Source organism: Chinchilla lanigera, unplaced genomic scaffold (genome assembly GCF_000276665.1).
Source record: "Chinchilla lanigera isolate Chin_1 unplaced genomic scaffold, ChiLan1.0 scaffold00016, whole genome shotgun sequence".
In the NCBI taxonomy this organism is placed as follows: Eukaryota; Metazoa; Chordata; class Mammalia; order Rodentia; family Chinchillidae; genus Chinchilla; species Chinchilla lanigera.
This window is the reverse complement of record NW_004955417.1, coordinates 12,273,924-12,296,693: the sequence shown is the minus strand read 5'-3', so window position 1 is coordinate 12,296,693 and position 22,770 is coordinate 12,273,924. Positions and strand designations below refer to the sequence as shown.

General features: G+C 44.3%; 1 protein-coding gene across 1 annotated transcript in view; it reads right to left on the bottom strand.

Annotated features, from left to right (window-relative positions):
- Ptdss1 (phosphatidylserine synthase 1) overlaps window positions 1-22,770 on the bottom strand; it is a 58,220-nt gene that overhangs the window by 30,434 nt on the left and 5,016 nt on the right. The window contains exons 2-4 of the mRNA XM_005381833.2: window positions 14,973-15,064; window positions 2,899-2,943; window positions 1,451-1,575 (exon numbers count right to left, since the gene is read on the bottom strand). Of these exons, the coding sequence (XP_005381890.1) occupies window positions 1,451-1,575; window positions 2,899-2,943; window positions 14,973-15,064 (262 nt within the window). The remainder of the gene's footprint in view (window positions 1-1,450; window positions 1,576-2,898; window positions 2,944-14,972; window positions 15,065-22,770) is intronic.

Sequence of the window (22,770 nt, the reverse complement as noted above, 5' to 3'; positions counted from 1 at the left end):
CAAATGATCACATCTGTGATGAGCTCTTCACCAAAGTCCCTGAACTATGTATGGGATGTGGACAGCTTTGGGCAACGTGACATGTCCACATGACACACCCCAACTCCATGGGGAGTTTGGGACCCTTCCAGGCCTCTCTCTATGTGTCTCATCACCCAGCTGCTCACTTATCTGTGTCCTCTGTCGTATCCTCCATAATAACCTGGTAAGGTCAGTGCTTCCCTGAGTTCTGTGAGCCATCTTAACAAATGAGCATGCTTGGAACTTCCTGTTTGGGGTTGGCTGTCAAGGGCGCAGGTAACAACCTAAACCTATGATTTAGATCTAAAATGTGGGCAGTCCTGTGGGACTGAGCCCTTAATTTGTGGGATTTGACACAGGCTCCGGGTAGTAGCAGAATGAAATGAAACTCTCCATCCCCCAGCAGGTGCCGGCAGACCTGGAGAATTAACTGGTGCAGGATACGGACACACATCTGGTCACAGTGTTCATGGTGAGTGTTACGGCTTACATCCAGCTTCCCTGCAAGAGCCATGGTGCTCATAGGCAGGGGATTTGGAAGGTGACTGGTTTATATGGCCTTCAGCTGACCTGCTGGTAGGAGATAGGATCTGGCTGGAAGAGGCAGTCACTGGGGGCATAGCCTGGAAGGGTTTCTCTCTCTCCCAGGCTCCTCGCCCTCTGTGTCCCTACCAAGACATGAGCAGCTTCTCCTCTGCCAGGCCCCTCAGCCATGCCGCCCTGCCTTGGAGCCAGCCAACTGTGAACTGAAATCTTTACAAACTGCGAGCCAAAAAATCTTTTATCCTTTAACTTGTAGGTGTTGGGTACTGTGTCTCAGTGGCAAGAAAGGCACTAATGAGTGTAGGGAGAAAAAGTTGACTTTTCACATGCGAGTAGTCTCTTCAGTAAAGGTCAAGATAGTCTCAGCCAAGAATAAAAGCTGTTTTGCGCGGTTTAATTAAAAATGTGTCATTACAGTGGGCCCCTGTGGCATTGGAGCAGGAGCAGAGGTGCAGAGGATGGGCCTGTGCTGGTGAGGCCTGCATAGGCTTTGCGCTGGACCACATGGGTATCGTCCCTCTGTCTCATTTGTAGCAACTCCTCAAAATATAATTACTATTTTCACCTCATAAAGGGGACAAGCTAGTGAATACTTCACCCTAAGTCCAACAGTGGACAAATGATAGAGGCGGAAAAGAATTCAGGCTCAAGCTCTCTGGTGGCAATGTTCATACCCCTCCCAGGGTACACCTTTGCTGCAGGAGATTTCATTTCCCAGGACTGCCTCGCCTCTGCAAAGCCATGTAATTCAACAGCCCACCAGACATCTGGCTTTTAGTGACCTGTACAGGAAATATGGAGGAAGAACAACCCGCAATGTGAAGTCCACTACCCCTTAACCCAAGAGTCCACCAGTTTCTCTACGAGGCCACTGACCAGTACCTACCATGATATCCGCTTCCCTTGTGGCGTATCGAAGATTTGGGTCTAGCCAATACATTAGGGATTTCACCTGCTCGAAATTCAGGAAGAGGAGGAAGACCAGGAACAGGAAGTAGAGCACGCTGAGTCCTGAGAGAAACACAGACAGGCTCAGGTTTAGAGAGACACACAACACACACTAGACACCAGCGCTCACTGACACAACTTGCAAAAACACTGCCACACAGCCTGTCCAGGCACCTATCACGACAGTATTTTCTTTAATGAGGGACCTGAGGCACAGGCCCGTTTCATCCTGAGGGCGACAGCACAGCGGTCTCTGAGAAAAGGACTGAAGCTGAGGCCTGAAATACCTGCTGGCAGGCGCCAGGAGAGAGAAATGCCCAGGACCCGAAAAGTGGCTACTGTGCTAGTGCAGAGGGGCAGGAGCCAGTGCTACTGACGTGACAGGAGGTACTGGGGCCACAGCCAGAATTTCCAACTTTCTCTCCAGGAGGAAGCAAGTAAGACATCCTGGGTGATAATTCAGGAAGCTGAGGGAGAAGACAGGAAGCAGGCCAGGCTGCGTAGGGCCACCCTAGTCTAGAGGCCACTTCTGTATTCCAGGTTTGAGGTAGGAGGGGGCCCAGGGCCACTTATCTGAGACTGGGCCCCCGATTAGCCCTTGCAAGTCTTGTTTTACTGTCATGCTGTATCATAATTGCTATCCTAATAATCACACCATGTCGTTTAAAAAAGAAAAGCTAGAAACACATTGTAACAAGACAGGGGCTGTGTATTGTATTTCAGAAATATTTGAAAACACATCGGAGCACTGTCATTCTTTCTGCTGAATTCCTGCAATTAAAATGTTGATACGGGGCATCTCGACACTGATACCAATGACCTTGGACCATCACAGCTCCTCTTCCGAGCCTGGCTCAGCACTCAGCTGCAGGCAGCCGCAGTGGGGGAGGGAACGTCCTGTGTCCGTGGTGGGAATGAAATGCAGCGCGGGCACACACTGCAGCTCGGCCAGCTTCCTGGGCCTTCCAACAGGCCTGGCCGGAGCTCAGGCAGCCTGTGGGGGGAAGGGAGGGAGGGCACGGCCACCCACAGCCCTGACCCCATAGGCCCCGGAAGGTACAGCTCTTGGCACGCTGATGCTAGTATGAGAACTGCTTTAGTTTTGCATCAGCTGTTTTTACACATGAAGCCAAACCAGCAGTACTCACTTACGTCCAGCCCTGAGCACACTGGTGGCATCAGAGGGCGCGGGTGGAGTGGGGACAGTTCAGTACTGGAGAGTCTGAGCCGTCTTCAGTACTTTACGTGGGAGAACTTTAGTAGAACAAAGGACACTAGAACACCGAACTAAAAATGTGCTCGGTGGCAGGGTAAGTCAAGTTGCTACAATCTTTAAGACAATTTTTAAAAAGCAGCAGACATTTTTACATCTACTAATGGACTCACCAAAAACCATTCGCCATATGGCTGGATGAGGTCGAGTAAAGGGACCTGTGGACAGAAATCAAAGTTAGAACGAGCTGGTTTGAAAAGGGAGATGGAAACTACGTACAGGTAATAAGAAACAGCTCTCCATTGCTCGGTCTTGGCTACAAAACACTTAGAAAAAGTGGACACTGAACTGTTTTACCCACATTGTAACAACTGTCACTACCACATCACATCATTAATCTCCACAACCCAGAGTTTTAAACTTCGCAGAAGTGGGAAAATCACTTCCCGTGGAAACAATGTTGTAGTGGTGAGTAGGTCACCAGGCTGACCTCCGCTACGTTTGTTTCTTTGGGGTGTGTGTGCTTGCATAAAATGTATACTGTAACTTCACGAGTGAAATCCTCCAGCTGGCTCAGAGCCAGGCAAAGGGACCAGTACAGCTCAAGTGTGGGCTTGAGGGCTGTGTGTCTGTGTATAATAGTGGGGAGGATGGACGTGGAGGCACATGGTTGTAATCCCAGCACTCTAGGAGGCAGAGGCAGGAAGATCACACGTTTGAGTTCAGCCTCGACAACTCTGTAAGACTTTGTAAGCAATGTAGGTCAATGCAGAGACCGTGGGAAGAGTGGGAAAGGAGGTAGTGGGGGTGGGTGAAACACAGCAAACACTGTGCCTTGAAAACAAGGGAAAGCCAGGTGTGGGGGCACACACTTGTAATTCCAGCAAGCATGGGAGGCTGAGCCAGGAGGGTCACCATGAGTTCCAAGCCAGCCTGGGCTAGTGAGTTCAAGGCCAGCCTGAACTACAGAGTGAGACCCTGTCTCAAAAACAAAACCAAAAGTGAGATGTGGACTGCACTGAAAACAAACCCGTGAGCACATCACAGTGGCTTCTGATTTTGACACATGGTAACAAAACACCTGGAATGTGGCAGACAGACACAGCAGCCCAGCTTAGACAGATTCCACACAACGGACGCAGGTAGGACGCAGGTTCTTGGGGAGAAAACTCAGCCAGATACAAACAATGCACGGGTACTTCCTCTTCTGTGGAGGGAGACGAGGGGAAGTAGAAGAGGAAGAGGAAAAAGCAAGCTAGCGGGCTAGCTCATTTCCCAGGCCTTGACCTACTAAATCAATGTACCACCAGCAGGAGGTCACAACTCAGAGAAAAGCACTGCCTGGGTGGGTGCTGATCGTGTCCAGGGCTCCCACACTTTCTGAACAGCCTTCCCACACCTGAATCCTGTATGTCCAGGGGAGACACCAGGGCATCTTCCTGCGTTTCATAGCAAGGGCTGGCTCTATGGTTCTGCCTGTGCAGACCTGAACTCAGTACCTGGCGACAGGCCAGGGAGGACAGCACTCACCCCTCTCTGCTTCTGCAACCCTGGCCAGCAGGGACAGTTGTGGGGCAGCATGCTCCTCCTGGGGCCCATGGCAGTGACATCTCTGTTGAGAGTCCCCTGCGGAACTGTAGCAGGCAAGTGTAGCCAATGCTGGCTCGAGGTTTCCCCTTCGACCACATCTGGGTGTAGTGCCTCTCCCTAGATGTGTGGTCTGGTGACCACATCCTCTTACTTCTGTAAGCCTGTCCATGTTCTGTTCTTTTCTTCTTTCTTTTTTTTTTTCTTTTGAGGTAGCCTCCCTATGTAGTCCAGGCTGGCCTCCAACTCATGGTGATCATCCTGCCTCAGCTTCCCAAATTCTGGGATTACAGGTGTGTCCCACCAAGTCCAGCCAACCTGGAATCTTGCGGGAGGAGAAACATTACACTGTAATTTTTATTCTGTTCTGGAATTCGGTGTGAAAAAGGCAAACACATAGTATTTTAACTATTCTCTTTTAATGAATCAAGTTCATCTTTTTCAAATCAGTGCTGAGGATCGCCTGCTACCTATATCTATTTGGTTGCTGAGTTTAGCGGCTAACAGCTCAGAGGGTGAGCGGGGTCCCGGCCTTCTCAAAATGCATCTGGCACCTGTATTGCTTTTGGATGTCAAGAAGGGCGAGTGTGGTCAGGGAGGACCTCATCTCAAAGCATATCCAAATCTGTTCCATTTCCAAGCTCTGACACTGAGGGCTCAGGGAAGAAGCACAGTTATAGTTCTTTTTAATCAGCTCCTGCCTTCTCGCAAAGTTACAGGGAAGCACATAAATCAGAATCCGTTTCCAGGTAATGTCGTAAGTTTATCTGAAGTCACTGGGAAACCGCTGGCTACAATTACACCTTTCACACAATTTTCTTTTGCAAATGCTCTTCTTTGCTGATGTCAGCTGATGGCCGCTGACTGTCACCATCAGTGGCTTCAGGGTGATGGTGACTGCCTGGCTTGCAGACCACTCCAGCAATACTACAAAATTTACCTTCTGGACATAACATGGGACCACAGCTTTCTCTATGGTTTCCACTTAGGTCCAACTCTAACATTTTATGACCCATTATTTGCCTTGTAGCAGAATTCCCGGCCAATCGACATTTACAATCACTTGCATGATGTCACTGTCAAGAGCAACAGCAATGAAGTCACCAGCGCTTCCCGGAGCACACCTGCGTGCACACCAGGTACGGACTGACACAACCCTCCCCGTGACCTCTGTGCGCTCCTGGCCCCGTGGGGTGAGGGCACCACTGCTGCACCCCCTGTGCAGATGAGGACACTGTGGTCAGAGGGACCTGCCCAGGGTCACGCAGCTCCCACGGCTCCCCCACGGTGCTCAGTCTACTCTGTCGGCGTGCTGAGTGGTTAGCAGCACCTGTGCCTCCAGGTGCCCCTGCCCCAAAGGACTGGGTCACTCAGGAGGGACAGCAGATGGGAGTCCCGGGCTTGGAGCGGGACTGGCTCCCAGGCCAGGAGTGCAAAGGGACAGAGAGGAGCAGGGACTGTTAAGGCTGGTGCCGCTGAGGACAGGGTGGTGAGCAGGGACCCCACTCACCCAGGGAGCTGCTCAGGGTGGTGGGGGGCTTCAAGCGGTCTTACTCTAATGGGGATTGGGATCCACTGGGAAGCAAGGCAGGGAGGAGCCGGGACAGGGCAGGGGGGCCTCCAGAGATGCAAGCCCGCCACTGCCCCAGGGTCTTTGCCTGGAAAGGTGAGAGAGAGACAGGTGGCCCTTTCAGGAAGTAGTGACAAAACCCACTCCAGAGTTTATGTCAGTCATCAAACCTCGCTGGAATTATAGGTGTGCTCCACCATGCTCAGCTATAACTTTGAAATTTTACAATGTAACATTTTAAGTACATCCTAGTAGAAACACTCCCTAAAAATACCATCTTTACCATCAAAATGAAGGATGAGGCTGTCCGGTTTTCTGTTTGTGAACCTTGATAACTTTGCTCATTTGGGTCAATCCACCCTCAGCTATTTCCATTAAGTGCCCGCTGAAGATCCCAAGAGTGCCAGGGGCACACGAAGGAGGAGCCATGCACCGCAGCATTCGCCTGGGCAGCATGTGGGCACCACACGCTGCCACCACTGCTTCACCCCAAAGCCTCTCCCACACACCCGACCCCCGCAACAAGCTGCTCAGGACCTGTAGGGCAGCTTTCCCTTCCCCGGCTCCCTCTGACTGCCCTTCAGGTTTTAAGAGTCATGGGGGGGGGGGGGAAGGGCCCTCCTGGTGGGTGCCAATGGAGACCTTCAGCTTTCTAATGTGACTAAAGTTGCCTGAAAAAGGGGACCTGCTGTCTGATGGCTCCTTTTCCTGGTTACACAGGAGAAATAAGGAAGGTGGTAGGCTGCAATGCAGAAAGCCATGCTGTTTCTCTTCTGGGCTGCAGTTGTACGAGACTTATTTTAATTTTAAAACTACACATTTTATTTTATCAACCCTTCCATCTAGGAGTCGTCATTCTGAGTCAGACATTAAGAGCAAGCTTGATTTCAAAAGAAATAGAGGAGGAGAGCTGGCATTTAAAACACTACCTCAGAAACTGTAAAATAAGATCACTGCCTGATTCACCAGAAACAGTCCTGAGTAATTAATGCAAGGGCCTGACCATTAGGGAAGCACAACTCTTTGAACAAAATGCAGAAGTTCCCTGACAGCAACACATTTATATCTCCTCAGGCTAGAGGCCCTCTGAGAAGCCCTTACACCTGCTTCTTCTCTTGATGGTGATTATTTGAGAGTTTAAATTCCCTTAGGGAAACCCAGAGTAAGATGATCTCTAAGCAAATTTCAAACCTGAGGCATAATTATCCCCATCCCTGCCCCTCCTGGGGATTGAACCCAAGACCTTTGCGCTGAGCTACCTCCCCAGCCGCCCTTCACCCCCTTTTGAGACAAGGTCTTGCTAAGTGGCCCAGGCTAGGCTCAAACTTGCCATCCTCCTGCCTCAGGCTCCCAGGGTGCTGAGGTCATAGGCATGTGCCACCAAACCCAGCACAGAATTACTTTGGAAAGAACAATGTATGCAAGCAGAAGACAGAACGACAAGGGGGACAAGGACTTTTCTCTTTTACTTTAAATCACCCGGATCATTTGCAACTGTCAAGAAAACATGATTAATGTGATCTTAGCTCAAAGGAGTCAAAGAGGTGGAGGAGTCACAAGAGGTGGAAGACACACAGAAGGATAAACACAGGAAAATCAGGAAATACTGGTACTTCACTCTGCTCGAGGCATCTTAAAGAAGCACTAAAGCAGGGTGTGGTGGAGCACGCCTGTAACCCCAACCGTGCCCAGGGCCCATCACTACGCCTAGGCCAAGACCATCGGAGAAGAGACGCCCAGGCCAGGACCACCTGCTGATGACGGCCGAAGAGAAAGAGAGACAGATGGGGTCTCTAACTATCCCTGAGCTGCTGAAACGGCTAGGCTTGCAGTCACCCTGTCTCCTTTTGCTGAAGACATTTTCCTGTGGCTTTTCCAATACTTGGAGCCAAAAGCATCCTGGGTACTCTATCACTCAACGGAGACAGGCAAGGACCTTCTTTGTTATTTAGATGCTAAGAAAGAACCGCATGGTCCCCTCCTGTGGGAACTGATCAACAAGACCACACAGATGGCATATATGGCCTCACAGATAGGAGCAGAGACATGTGGTCAAAATTAAATTTAGGTCTTTACACAAACATGCAGGACAGCCTTTACTAGGTCAAGGACAAATGCCTTTGAAGTTGCCAAGACAGAAGCATTCTGGGCATGCCATCCACTGCAGGCACTTCCCCAAAACTGCCTCTGAAGGAGAAGGCAGGTTTTGGGCCCGTTTCCCCCATTCATTTTCATTACTTAACTTGAGCATATCTGCCAAGAGTAGAGGGAAGGGGAAGTAAGGTAGCAAGACTGCAGCAAGAAGCAGCATGTGTATTCCACTTAGAGAAGTGGCCATTTAGCATCATGGCTCTTGGAGTGGCCAAAAGTCTGGCCACACAGCCACACAGCTCAGCAGCACTGCTCCTAGTGATCCTGCTAGCAACCCAGCAACTCCACTGGCACCTCTCACAGCTATTCCCAATGTAAAAACAGTCAATAATATTTATGTAGGAACTCATGGTTTGACTACCTCTGTGAGGCACTTTCCCATCTCTGGCATAAAATATGGAACACCCACAACTCAAAGGAGCACAGGGTTCAGTCCATGGCTTGCTGGTTGCAACAGAATAGTGGAAGAGCATGGTAGGGGAAAGCTGCTCAACTCAGGGCAGCAAGGAAGCAGAGAAGGGAAGAGTTAGGAACAAGATTGCCCCCTTCCAGGTCACGCCCCAGTGACCCACCTCCAACCAGGTCTCAGCTCTGCAGCACACTCAGCTACTGAACCATAAACAGACAAATCCCCAGGTGAGTATGGCACCACATAATCCAATTACCTTCCAAATATGAGACTTTTAGGGGACATTTTACATCTAAACTATAGCACTCATCTTATGTAACACTTGAATAAATGGATCTTTACAAACAAGGTAAACACAACTTGTGTGCTATGTATGTTCATTTTTTGGAGAGTGAGGGTTGAGACAGGTTCTCCCTGTGTAGCTCAGGCTGGCCATGAATTCACTATGTACCCCAGGATGGCTTCAAACTCAAAGCAATCCACCTGTTTCAGCCTCCTGAATGCTGGCATTGCAGGCATGCACCACCAAACCAGGTGCTAGGTATGCCTGGCTTCAAGAAAATCCCCCTAAGTCCTCCCTGGCTTGATGCTAAGGTTTGAATACAGTTTGTTCCCTTGAAATTGGTGTTGAAATTTCATTGCCACTGTGGCAGAGGTTAAGAGGTGTCTGGGGATGCACCTTGAGACTAGAATGTTAAGAGAAATGAATCAGACACACAAGCTTAAATATTACATGGTTTCTCTTATATGAGAAACCTAGAATGTAAGAAAATTAAAGAGAAAAATACAGATAATAAGAAATAGGGAGATAGAGCTTTTCAAAAGGTAAGGGGACCCCTAAGGGATAGGGTGTAGGGATGGACAGGAAGTACAGGGAATGGGACAGAAAAAGAATTAAGATGTATTATGTACATGTACCAACTCCTCACAAAAAATATAATCATTAGGTACTGCAAACATGTATTAATAAAAAAAATTCACTTAAGGGGGAGGGGAAGAGGAGGGAGAACAAGGGGATGTTAAAAGAATTAAGATGTGTTATGTACGTGACCAACTCCACATGATCCATGTAATCATTATGTACTGCAGACATATACTAATTAAAATAATGAATAAAAAAGAGGTGTTTGGGTTACTAATGCGGCTCTTGAGAAACTGCTTACTTATAGGAATGAGGGAGCTCTTGCTCACAGCACTGGACTGGTTACCACAAGAGTGAACTGTCATAAAGTAGGGCCACCTCTCCAATTCTGTGCTCTGCAGATGTGCCTGCTGGCCCCTCCGACTTTTACATTACAAAGCAGCACCAGGCCCTCACAGAAGTGCCCATCCAGTCTTGGACTTCCAGCCTCCACAACCGTAACCCTTTACATCTCTTTTCTTTATAAATTACTTGGTCTCGGGAGTTTGGTCACAATGATACAAAATGGACTAAGACACCTGAATAATGTCTCAATTCCTACCATATAGGATGGTGTACTGACATTGTCCTTCTTCTATACCTATCTAAACTTTATTTTTGACATATTTTGCCCACTGATGAGTGGGTGGGGAGGAAAGGATAAGGCAGGAATAGAGAGGGGAAAAAGAGAAAGTAAGAAAGCACAGATCAATTTGCTAGTTTCTGCTGATCACAGACCACATTTGGGTAACAGAAGGATACGGACCCAGCTGTCACCATCTTCCACAGCATTCAAAGCACCCTAGGTACAGGTCGGTATGACCTCACTCTGGGGAAAAAGCAGAGCCAACAGCAACCAAAAGAAAGGGAAACAGAGAAAGAAATACATTATATAGGAAGACAGAGGTAAAACACCTCATAGTACACATAAAATGAGCCTGGGCCAGAGCAACCCTAAGAGAAGAATGCAATGCAGAGCAGGGTCCTAACACCAGGCTGACATGAGCAGCCGAGTGACCTCAGAGGCTGACCGGCAGCCAGGGGTTTCAGCTTTCTCATCTGTAAACTAACCAGGCTGACCAAGATGAGCTCTGCGAGTCCTTCCCCTGATCCTCTCTGTATGTGTCACAGAGTCCTCCCGGCCAGGACAAGCACAATACAAAAGGCATAAGGCAAACGTACAGCTTTATCATTCCAAGAACAAAATCAAAGCACAATGAGAGATTAAACACAGAAAGCTTTGAAGATTGGAGGACTTCCAGCAGAAGTCACACAAACCGTTATTTTAGATAGATTTAATCTTCTAACCTTTAGCGCCTCTCACAGCTTGAGAAAAACATTTGCCAGTGAAGCCCCTCAGCCTCTGCTGAAGTGTCATCGAAGGGACAGCTGTACAATCAGGGCTATTGAGGGAGTCTTCAGGTAGAGTCCTTAAACTTCCAAACCCAATCCAGACCCAGAAATAGCCAATTTACAAAGGAGAAAAGAAACCACTGGAACAAGTAACTACTGAGAAGTAAGCAACAGATAACGTGGCCAAGGAAATAAATCAAAGACTGAAAGAACAGACTTGATACTTCTGGGTCCGGACTGACCTGTTTCCTGAACATTTTTGAATGCTCTGTGCTCTGATGGTTTGATGGGCACGAAAGAGACTCACAGGCTAGGGGACAGAAGAAATATGAAAACGGTACGAACATAGGCACAGACCAGTAATGATGTGGCACAGACTGAGACAGAAATAAACAGCGGATCTTCCCAGGACATAGAGGGCAGAATGGCTGAAGGAACTCACCAACCCCTGAACAGTAATCTGCTCATGTTTTTTAGTTTAAAATTTCCTTTGAGAAGTGAAAGACTTCTACAGTAAAAATTATGTCACTCTGACAAAGGCGATTGTAGAAGACATAAGAAAATGGAAAGATATGCCATGTTTCTAGATAGACAGAACCAATATAACCAAAATGGCTATATTTGCAAAACTGGTAAAATCTGGTGCAACCCCAGTCAAAATACCAAAGGGATTACTCACATATCTGGAGAAAACAATCCAAAGATTCATATGGAAACAGAAAAGATCCAGAATTGCAAAAAAAATTCTGGGTAATCACAGCAAAGTGGGAAGCATCACAGTTTCTGATCTGAAGTTATACTACAAAGTTACGGTGATCAAAACAGCACGGTACTGGCAAAAAACCAGAAACATGGATCAATGGAACAGAACAGAAAAAGAAACAACCCCAGACACATTCAACATTTGATCTTCAACAACAGGGCCAAAAACATGCACTGGAGGAAAGATAGCTTCTTTAATAAATGGTGTTGGGAAAATTGGATACACATATGAAGAATGAATTTAGACTCACATATTTCACCATATACTAAACTAAAATCAAAATGGATCAAAGATCTACAGAAACAATCTGCTGGAAAATAAAATAGGTAAAACTCCTGAAGACTATATAGGCATAGGCATAGGCAATAACTTTCTGAACAGAACCCCAATGAAACAAGAAATAATACAGAGAATCAATAAATGGTATCATATCAAATTAAAAAGCTTCTAAACATCAAAGGAAACAATCAAGTGAAAATACAAACTATAGAATGGGAAAAAATTTTGGCTGTTATTCTTTGGACACAAGACTAACATCGAGAAGATGTAAAGAAGTTAAAAAAAATTAGACTCTCCAAAATAAAAGGCCAATAAAAAACTAGGCAACTTATAAATAGACACTTCTTAGAAGAAATACAGAAAGTCAATAAATACATGAAAAAAATGTTCAACATCACCAGCCATTAAAGAAACGTAAATTAAAACAACACTGAGGTAGTATCTTACTCCAGAAAAAATGGCTGTCATCAAGAAATCAAGTAATAGCAAGTGCTGGTGAGGCTGCAAGGGAAAAAGGAACACTTCTACATTGTTGGTGGGAATGTAAACTGGTACAACCACTATGAAGATCAATATGGAGATTCCATAAAAAACTAAAAACAGAAATTCCACCAGAGCTAGCTATGCGCCTTCTAGGAATCTTCCCAAAAGAGTTAAAGATAAAATGCACACCTATTTTTTATAGCAGCACAATTTATAGTAGCTATATCTTGGAAACAGCATACATGGCCAGCAAAAGATGAATGGATAAAGAAAATGTGGATTTATATACAGTGGAGTACTTTGACAGAAACTTGAGGCATTTGTAGGTAAATGGATGCATGAGACCACAGTGTTAAGTGAAATAAATCAGACATACAAGTTTAAATCCTGCATGGTTTCTCTTACATGAGAAACCCAAAATATAAATGAAAAGCAAAATAAAGGATAGATAATAGAAAGTAGGGAGATCTTTGAAATGGGACAGGGAATAAGAGATAGGGGGCTGGGAAGGGAGGGGGAGGGACTAAAAAAGTAATTGAGGAAAAAATGGAAACAGCTTTTTAAATGGGAAGGGGAACAAGGGTTGGAAGGAGCACAGAGGGATGGGAGGGGAAGGGGACATAAAGAATCAAGATGTGTTATATACATGGGCAAACTCCCCAGGAGAAATGTAGTCTTTATGTACTGCAAGCATATACTAATAAAAAAAAAAAAAAAGAAAACATAAAAATTAAGTAAAATGGCCCTGGGGCTTTGGAAGGCATTAGCTTTGACCTGGTGTTTGACCTGAGATGGCACGCACCATCTCCTCACCTGGAGTTGTATTCTTACACCACTTCTGTGTGAAAAGGGTTGATTTAGGGCTCAGGGGAACCACTCACAGGCGGCCACGGATGCTTTGCAGCAACACGATGACCGTGAAGGACAGGAGGTGCTGCATGATGTCCAAGCTCTCCTTGGAAAACCAAAATGCTAAGATGTTGTAATGCTGGTCATGGGAGGGAAAAGAAAGCTGGCAAACTGCTGAGAAGCTTCTGACAGTGAGGATATTCTTAGCAAATTCTACAGCAAGGTCAACAATGGACATCTTGTATCCGTATCCCAGTAACTGCGCATTATCAGAACCATCAGCCATCATGGAAAAGCCCAACCACGTCTGTCATATCTGCACCAGGGAGGTTGATTTTCGCATAGTGAAAGGTTTCCATTAAGAGTAAATTTCATTTAAAAGCTTGAGTGGTTGGAAAGATAAACCCCACTCCCCAAAAACCTGGCCATCTAGAACAATTCATTCTTTTAGAAACTCAGGTCGGCTCAATTACTATGCTACCAGCGAAAACCAGTGTGTTCTTATAAACGTAGTGCTTCACACAAAAAAATCAAAACTGCAGAACAAAATTCCCGTGTCACTACCTTGGGAAACCTTAAGGACATGCCCTGGGACAGTTCCAGGTGGCATTCAGTGACAGGCATAATGAGCTTCCTCTATTACATATTACAGTCTACTGGAAAGCACGGGATGATAGAAAAAATATACAACTTTAAGCACAAATAGGCCCAAGGAGCATAATCAATCCATAAAAAAACTAGAATAATTTCAAACTATTAGAGGTATAAGAGAAATACGATATAGGAGCGAGTGTTTAGAAATTGCTACAGACAGGTATAGAAAGGGATTAAGAAAAAATAAACAAAATTAATAAGGGACAATTTAGAGAAGAGGCATGGAGCAATAAGAAACAGGACAATACCAAATTTGTTTTTTAAACAAAGGCTTGGCTTTATTTTCTCTGTAATCATGGCTGGAGGTGGGGGTTAAAATTCACAGTACCAATTATTTTCTCCTGATGATAAAAATTCATCTCCTAAATTCATAATCAGCAAAGTTAATTGTGGTAAAACATCATTTGGTACAACAAATTATTTAAATATTACTCACTACAGAATTGACCCTGCCCTTAGCTGAGAAAGGACCAACTCAATATTAATTGAGCACTGTCCAACTCAACTGCTAACAATAAAAACAGCAACAAAGAGAACAGCTGACATTTGTTGAGAGCTTCCAGTTGTTTGGCTGTCCCTGTTTGGTTCAAAGTGTGCAATGTCTTGGGAGTGGCTGGTTCCCCAAGGGCTCGTGTACTTGGTCCCCAAAATGGTGACAAGAGGTGATAGAACCACTGAGAAGTAGGACCTCAGGGGAGTCACTGTGTGTGCTGCCCTCAACAACAGTGTACTTCCCTTGGGACCCGGTTAGTTCTCACCACAGCGTTATTACAGAAGAACCAATGTGGTCCGTCCTGTCTCTGGCTTTCTGTTCTACCATGTGATCTCCCATGGGCGTGCCCCTCACCACGGTGCTACAATCCATGATGTGAAGCCAAAGGTGCCCTTGTCAGGCAGCATCACACTGGACTTTCAGCTTCCAAAACTATGAGGGTCACAAAGTTCTTGTTATAAAGCATACATGTGCAAGTCTTTTGTGATAGCAATGGAGAACAAACTAATACAGTGTTCAACATGGTAGTTCAACTAATCCTCAGGAGGTACCTGGAATCTCCATTTGGTACAAAGGAAGTGCAGAATAGGCAGCCTCCAGAGCCTGTGCCCTGGCTACTACACAAAACCCAAGACTATTTTCTATACCATCTTCTAGTTTTCACCTTCTCGACAACTTGTACCTCAAATAAGCCAGAAATAAGTGATGCAAAAATACGTGACAGCAGAAATAAGGTAATGCATTATATCACTTACCGTTGGGGAACGCTAACACACTGATGATAAGAAAGAAGAAAATAACAGAGAGGATGCCTCTCCAGATGTTGTCTTCTGGCACAGAATCATCCCTGGAAAGAGAAAAATAACATGGACAACTCATTTTCAAATCTAAACAGTAAATTTAAAAGGAGTACAGTTTCCCTACTTTAAAATCTGGGTGCTATTAATTTTATTTACTTGAACAAAAGTCATCAAACACATTATTTACTACTCATTAACTATAATCATAAATCTCATAAAGTTCAGTTCTTACAAGAAAAATTATTGGTTGGGTTTGGCTCCCAGTATGGTGTAAGTGTGCACAATAATTACTGTGTAAAACTAAGTAAAATTTCCCAAATGGAAGTGTTCTTAACAATGACAGTAAGGAAGAACTTGGTTTTGACAATGTACATAAAAAAAAAGTCCAGGAGCACATCTGGGGTTCAAGAAAAGCAAGCGAAACAGGGAAAACGTAAGACACTAAGGAGAAGATTTTCTGAATTATTAATAGTTTTTGAGAAGCTTGGAAGAAGGAAGTTCAGTATTTCATCTTTTCAAATGCAGAATGAGTACGAAGAAAATATGATATGGAACAGACTGGAAAGAGATAATGAGGTGAACGGTAACAACTTAAAAATGGTAAGAGAAGTTGAGTTTATTGAGGAAAGCACTCCAGCGAAAAGTTTTCAAAAGACAAATATGAACATTAAACATTACTGACAGAAAAGTAAGAGAAGGAGGTAACACGCTATTTTTCACAACCATTACGCTGTAACTACTTGTTAGAGCTTTCTTGTGTATCTCTGTCTTCCTGAGAAACCACTTTGAAGATACCACATGTATTATAGCCGTCATTGATATTTTCCTACTAATCTGCCCATAACTCTGTAATGTTTGTATTGTTCCTATGCTATTTTCTAAATGGATGTATGTTTATTACTATGTGTTTCCTACAACAACCACTGAGAATAGTCAATGATTATTCAATTGGTCACTCATGTATAGCTCTATTTATTTTCTTCAGAAACCACTTTGAAGATACCAAAGTAGAGTACAACAACCATTGATAATAACCTACTACTTTTGTCTGTAACTCACTATTATTTGTCTATGTGTTTTCCTGAGAAACTATCTTGCAGGTAACAGTATGTAAAACAACAACCATTGATAATTTCCTACCACTTTGTCTGTAATTCAGTAAGCCCCCCTATTACTATGTTATCCTTCTTTTACTCTTTAAAATTGAAAAAAAAAAAAAAAAAAAAAAGAGAGTTTAAGAAACATTAGAAGAAAACCAAGTTTGAAGTTCAGGCAGGCACCACGGAGCCAGTCTGGACTCCACACCAAGCCCCTCTCTCAGTCAACCAAAAAAACGAAACAAAACAAAATCCACAGAGCTATCCATGTTTGTATGAAAAAAACAAATCAGGAGAGGCAAAAGCCTGTAATCTCAGTACCCTAGACGCTGAGAGAGGAGGATCACAATGTGTTCAAGGCTAGCCTGGACTACATAGCAAGATCTGTGTCAAAAAATCAAAACCAAAACCAAACACAAGTTAGGGCCCACCCCAGGCAATTTAGTGACTTAGCAAGAGCCTGTCTCAAGATAAAACACCAAAAAAAAAAGGGAAGGGGAGAGGGGGAGGGGAGGAAAAACAGCTGGAGATATATAGTTCAGTGCAAAGGCCCTAGAGTCAATCCCCAGTACTGCAGGTGGGAATCTAGGTCAAGCAATTCTAGATCCTCAAAATATGTAATAAAGAGGTGTCAAAACAATAAGGATTACGTTATAAAGAAGTAAGTCCAAAGACACTGGCTTAGAAACAGAACTGGGTTTAGACTAAGATTCTATTTAGGCAGCTAAATTCCTGCATGCACGTTAAATAACTTCCAGAGTTATAACCAGATTGAACATGGATTCTAAAATAAGAGACAATATGTTTCTTAGATCATCATCTGCCCATAAAATAGCACTAGCAAACAAATGCTGTTCCCCTTATAGATCAGATTTCAAAACTAAACTACACAATCAGACTTCTTCGTCTTCAATTTTATTTCAGTACCCTAACAAACTGCCCACCAGCCCCAAGATCATGGACATGCCCCTGAAAATGCCAGCCTGATCATTACCAGGGCACCTATGATGCCCTTTGGAAGCTCCATATCCAATTTCCAGGGACACCAGTTTTGAAGAATGGCTGCACAGGGAACGAACACAATTTCTTCACTCAGACCAACATCACATTACTGGTACCAACAGTGACGGTGACAGTACAACAGCTCCTATACATTATTATCTGCTATGTACCAGGCACTCAAAAGGCAGTCAGTCAACGTTATCTCTGTCAAAAACTGCTGAATGGAGTATCAGCTACATTTTAAAAATGAAGTAACAACAGCCTAGAAGGGTTAAGTAAGATGTCCAAGATGGTACATGTTAAGAAATTGCAGAGTTGGCATTTCAAAACCAGGTCTGCTAGATCCTGAAAGATGATGATCTCTCCTCCACGCTAAGCTGCCAAGGGAAAAGATTACCTGTCATTTGAACTCAGTCTGAGTCATGTCAAAATCAAAGGATTGGTAGGAGTGACTTGGACAAGACACAATATGGAAGTTGCGAACTAAAAGCAAGGCTAGAATAAATAACCACTGTGTGGGAAAAGGAAGATTCTATAATTCATACTTTATACCAAAATATATTTTGAATGACTGGAAGAATCAAACACTAATCAAACTAGAAGAATCAATGGGAGAATTAAATAAAAGTCAACAATCTCAGAGTAGAGAAAAACTTTCCTGAAGTATGGTGCAAAGCCCAGGGACAGAAACAGATTTATCTACATGATGAAAGAGAACAGTAACATCACTGAAGGAAAATCAGAAACAAGTTGCAACCATATCGAAGGGTATGAAGTGACTACTCACAGGATGGGAAATCTAATGGTCTCAGACAAACGAGGAGGTGGTCACTCTTACTCAGGGAAAGAGATATACAAATTAAAATGACACCAAGAAATTTTTTGGTCTCCCATATTTATAAAGGTAAACTGTAAAGTGATGTATGTTTTAAAGTACTTCGACTAGAAGGTAATTTTCAAAGGTAAATTTACAAAGTCCACTGTGGCCTAGTTTCAGAAAGGACAAAGGGTGACACAGTAACTCTAAAGAGTCTAACAAAAAAAAAGTATCATCTATAGGCAATTAGATCCTCTATGAACTGAAAATATATAGCACAGGAAAATCAAACTTCCGCCACTGAAGATAAATGAGTATCAACTATGGACAATGATTAACTGACTGAATAAAAATATATAGTACAGGAAGATCAAACTTCTCCAGTTAAACATAAGGGAGTATGTGGGTAACTTTAGGAAAAAATTTGAGATCCATTCAACAACTCAAATTTCATGATCAAGCTGGTGAGGACATGAAGAAAATGGACACTCATTATACACTCTTGGTGGCAGTATAAATTTGAATTTTTTTATGGAGAGCAATTTAGCAATACAGGATTACAGTTATAAATGCATACACCCTATGATTTAGCAATCCCATCTCTGGGAATTTATGCTGCAGCTACTCTACCACACAAAAAATGACGCAGGTACCAACTTGTCCGCTGTGAAACTACATATTCATAAAAGACTAGCAACAAGCTAAACACTCACAGAAAGAAGTCTGATTAAACTATAGTCCAATCTCACAATGGAAAACTAGGCTGCCATAAAAAGAGAGCTTTTTTAAATGAATTAACCATTTCAGAATAATTTAAGAGATAATATGAAATAAAGAAAATTGCACAACAGTAAGTATAGTAAGTGACCTTTTGTGCAAATACAAGTATGGAAATATGTTACAATTTGTGCACAGAACGTCTCTGGAAAGCTACCTAAGGAACGGTGACACTGATTTTCTACACAAAGGAGCAATGAAAGGCTGACTGGGTGGGAGCTTCGGAGGGAGATTATGCACCACACACCCTTTGGAATCACGGAGATTTCAAGCAAGGGGAATACATTATTCTTTTAAAAAATTAATTAAATAAATAGCTACAATAAACCAGCTAGTGAGCCTCTGCTTAAAATTACCTACCAGTCAAAACGCTTGAAAACATACATCAATACTACATTTACAAGAACCAGAGATCAATAATATGTAAGTATATAAAACCAAAGAAACTACAATCTTGTAAACTTTAAGCTATTTTATTAGAAAGAATCAAATGGATGGCCTAGTTACAGGATGGGAAAAGGGTAATGAAGCAACTCTAAAAAGCCTAACAAAAAAACTATCAACTATGGACAGTGAGGTCTCTTGATTAACTGAAAATATATAGTTCAAGAAGCTCAAACTTCTACAGTTAAAGACTAGGGAGTGGCGGGGTGAGTTTAGGAAGAAATCACAGTGCCATACAGAGGAGAGAGGCTCTACCTTCACACTCTAGTCTGAGTTTCTTGAGTGCGGAGAGAGTGTGCCTACAGCACCCTGCACAGCCCTCACTAGTGGTTGCATGATAAGGCCATCAACACCCTCACTGGCCTCATGGTAAGTGGAGAAGACAGGAAGGTCTGGGATGAGCTCATCTTCCCTATATTTCAAATACCATCATCCAGAAGTTAACCACACAGAGATATACAGACATTTTCTGTGGTCATAAAAAGGAATCTGGCTACAAGCAAGGGCTGCACTAGTGACTCTAGAAGGCTCACACTTGGGGGACAAAGACTGTTAACTCTGGACATCCTCTGTATCCTGTTCCTCATGGGCTCATTTAGACAGGAGCTCACTCAATCTTCCTAACTCCCTAACGTGGGAAATGGTCATAATGGGCATTTTACTAATGGTGTCTGGCTCCTAACTACAAGTTCTCTTCCATGCAGGAAGGCCCACAATGGCCAGGAGTGCAGGCCTGGGCCAGTGCCAGCTGTGTGGCCCTTTACTTCTCTATGCCAGTTCTTCCTCAGTAAACAGACATGAGAAATAATTCCACCTCGCGGGGTCACTGTGAGGATTAAGTAATTTATACCATGTACCTGGAGCCTTGGAGAAAATCATCTTACTACTTTTGTTTCCTGTGCCTACTTATTCATTCATTCCTTTTAGTTCATGCCTCCCACGGGGAAGGGACCAAGTTGGTCAGGGTTGAGACGAGCAGACATGCCTTATTTTGGGCAGTATCATGAAGGAAAACACAATGAGATACAAAATAGTGTTGCTTTAGGACAGCCTTGCCCCACAGGAAGTTTTTGATTGAAAGGAATGTAAGGTAACCTCCAGAAAAAGCCCCAGTTGAGGTGCTGACATGTAACTGGCTCCTTCCATGGAACCTCAAGGGGCTAATGTGGTTCCCACCTCTCAGAGGAAGGGAGATCATGAACTGTGGTCCGGATTGCCCAGGGCTCATCAGGATTCTCACTGCACTCAGACATTTTACTTTATGGCATGAAATGGAATTGAGCTCACCGGTGACAGGTGCCAGCTCTTGGACTCCTCTTTGGGTCTGCAGCAAGCTAATAACCCAACAAACGCCTTGGTCTGCAGCCCTCAGCTTTCCAAAGAACCTGCACAGCGGGGATGTTCTCCCTGACCCCACAGCTCCTGGGGAGGTGGGCAGGTGTTCCCTTTGCTGGAAGGAGAGGAACAGGAAGCTCCTGGTTTACTCTGCCTGTGGTCACGCACAAGCAGGGGTGAGTGGAAGTCAGTGCCAGGGATGCCAGAACGTGCGTTCTAGGTTCAAGTTACCACACTACATTCATCAATGACACAAATACATAGGTTTAGGGAGGCAAAGTCCTCTTCCCTCTCTGCTCGGCTTAGAGGGTGCTCTTGGTAAGTGCCAGGGCAGTGCTGATCATAGTGAAAACACTCAAGGTGCAGCTGAAAATGAGACCCCCAACTTAGGACCAAAAGGGCTCAGGTCTCACCTCTTCCAGAGGTAACTTCAGCGTCCAGCACCACCTGTGGGACATGCAGGCATCCTCAGTAGAGAGAGAGGCAGGAATGTGAGGTGCTGTGGCAGATAAAGTACTCAAGGAACAGGAGAAAATCACAGCCTGGCCCAGGGTCCACTGGCAGCTTCCCTGTCCCCTTGTAGAGGGCTAGCTTCAGAAGCCTACTGAGACCACCCGCAAATATTTAAAAGCTGTGATCAGTTTTCAAACACCCTAATTCCTATGGAGTACTGCTTCAACTAGTACAGGGAGCTATCCAACGAGGGAAAGTCCTAAAAACAAGAAAAATGTAAGGAAAGCTCCAAGTTTTAAAAAAAAACAAAAACAAAAAACAACACCGAAGAACTTTCAGACTCAAAATTCTGTGTCAATTCAGACTGTGAGTTTGGTATCTGACTATAGGGAGCGAAACGGAGATTTCAGGAAAATTAACCTGCACTCAATCTGACTGGGAGGAGGCTTTCTCCCTAAGGCCAGAGAACATCTAGCTTGCATCATGACTAAGACTTCTCTGTGAGTTATCCCTGTCCCCCTCTCATCTTCCTTCTCCTTCATCACCTTTAATGAGCCCTGGAAACAGTAAGATGTGACCATATCTGGGAGACCAGCCACTGTTAAAGATGTCTCTCCCCCAGTGGGAAGCAGACCAACATCAACTAGCTCTGATATTATCTTTAATCACAGTCAATCTGTTTTAAAGAAAGTGATGATCTTTGCCAAGAATTATTGCTGAGAAAGCAAACAAAGAAGAATGGCACATTTGTCAAGGTCTTATTGGACACAGGATTTCTTGTGTCCCGTTAATTTCACATTTTACCGTGAGCCTGTCCTGGGATGAGTACGATATTTGGTCTCAAGAAATTGACATAGAGTAAAATAATGCAAGAGACCCAGTGATAAAGGGATTGGGAAGTATATAAGCAGTATGTACTTCTTTCTCTGTACTTCCTGAGACATCAAGAAAGACGGCAAGGAGAGAAGCCCTACAAATGGGTCGTGAAGGCCCGGTGGCTTGTGGTGGGCACACGGTGGGCACAGGGTGCCTTCTCACTGCCTGTGGGGCATGCTGTGCACGAGCAGGCAGGATGAGGCTGCAGACGTAGAGATAACCTATAAGGAAAGACCCCGGAATGCGGCCGGCATTTTCCTACCAGTGGTGGGGAGCAAGAGACGGGATCACAATTTTCTATGAACAGATCCTCAGGGCAGCCATAGAGGATGAACTGTAGGGAGGTGACCTCAAGGGTCAAGGCCTGGAATACACTAGTCCAAAGCCCTGGGGATGAACAGACAACAGCTCTACCAGCCGTAAAGACCCAATCGGACCTGCTGACGATAAGCCAGCTCCGGGCGAGACAGAGACTACTGACCAGACTGAATGGACTAATTCCAATTTCTGGCTTAGCTGAGACTGAAAAGCTACTAGCTTCCTTTCAGTAATCTGGAGCAATAGGATATCACAAGACAAACTGTGTTATGTTTGGTAACAGAATTACAGCTGAAACGCTAGACACAATTACTCAAAAACAGACCAACTTCAATTAAGGCTGTTCACTAAAAAGGAGTTTGAGAGGAAGCAACTCCTAGATCTGTAATCCCTGGGGGTAAAGACACCATCTGCCAAAGAAATACTCCAGTCACCCAAGTGCTTATTCATTACACGTGACCCCAAAGGAATATATGGCACATTTATCCCTTTAGAAAGTTTATAACCTTATTAAGGACATAAAACATCGGGACTAAGTATGAGAAAAAAACACAGTTACTTATTTAAATTCAGTTTAAAAATACGATTCAAATAGTAACTAGGAAAGAGAAATGGCGAAAATCAATGTTAAGTG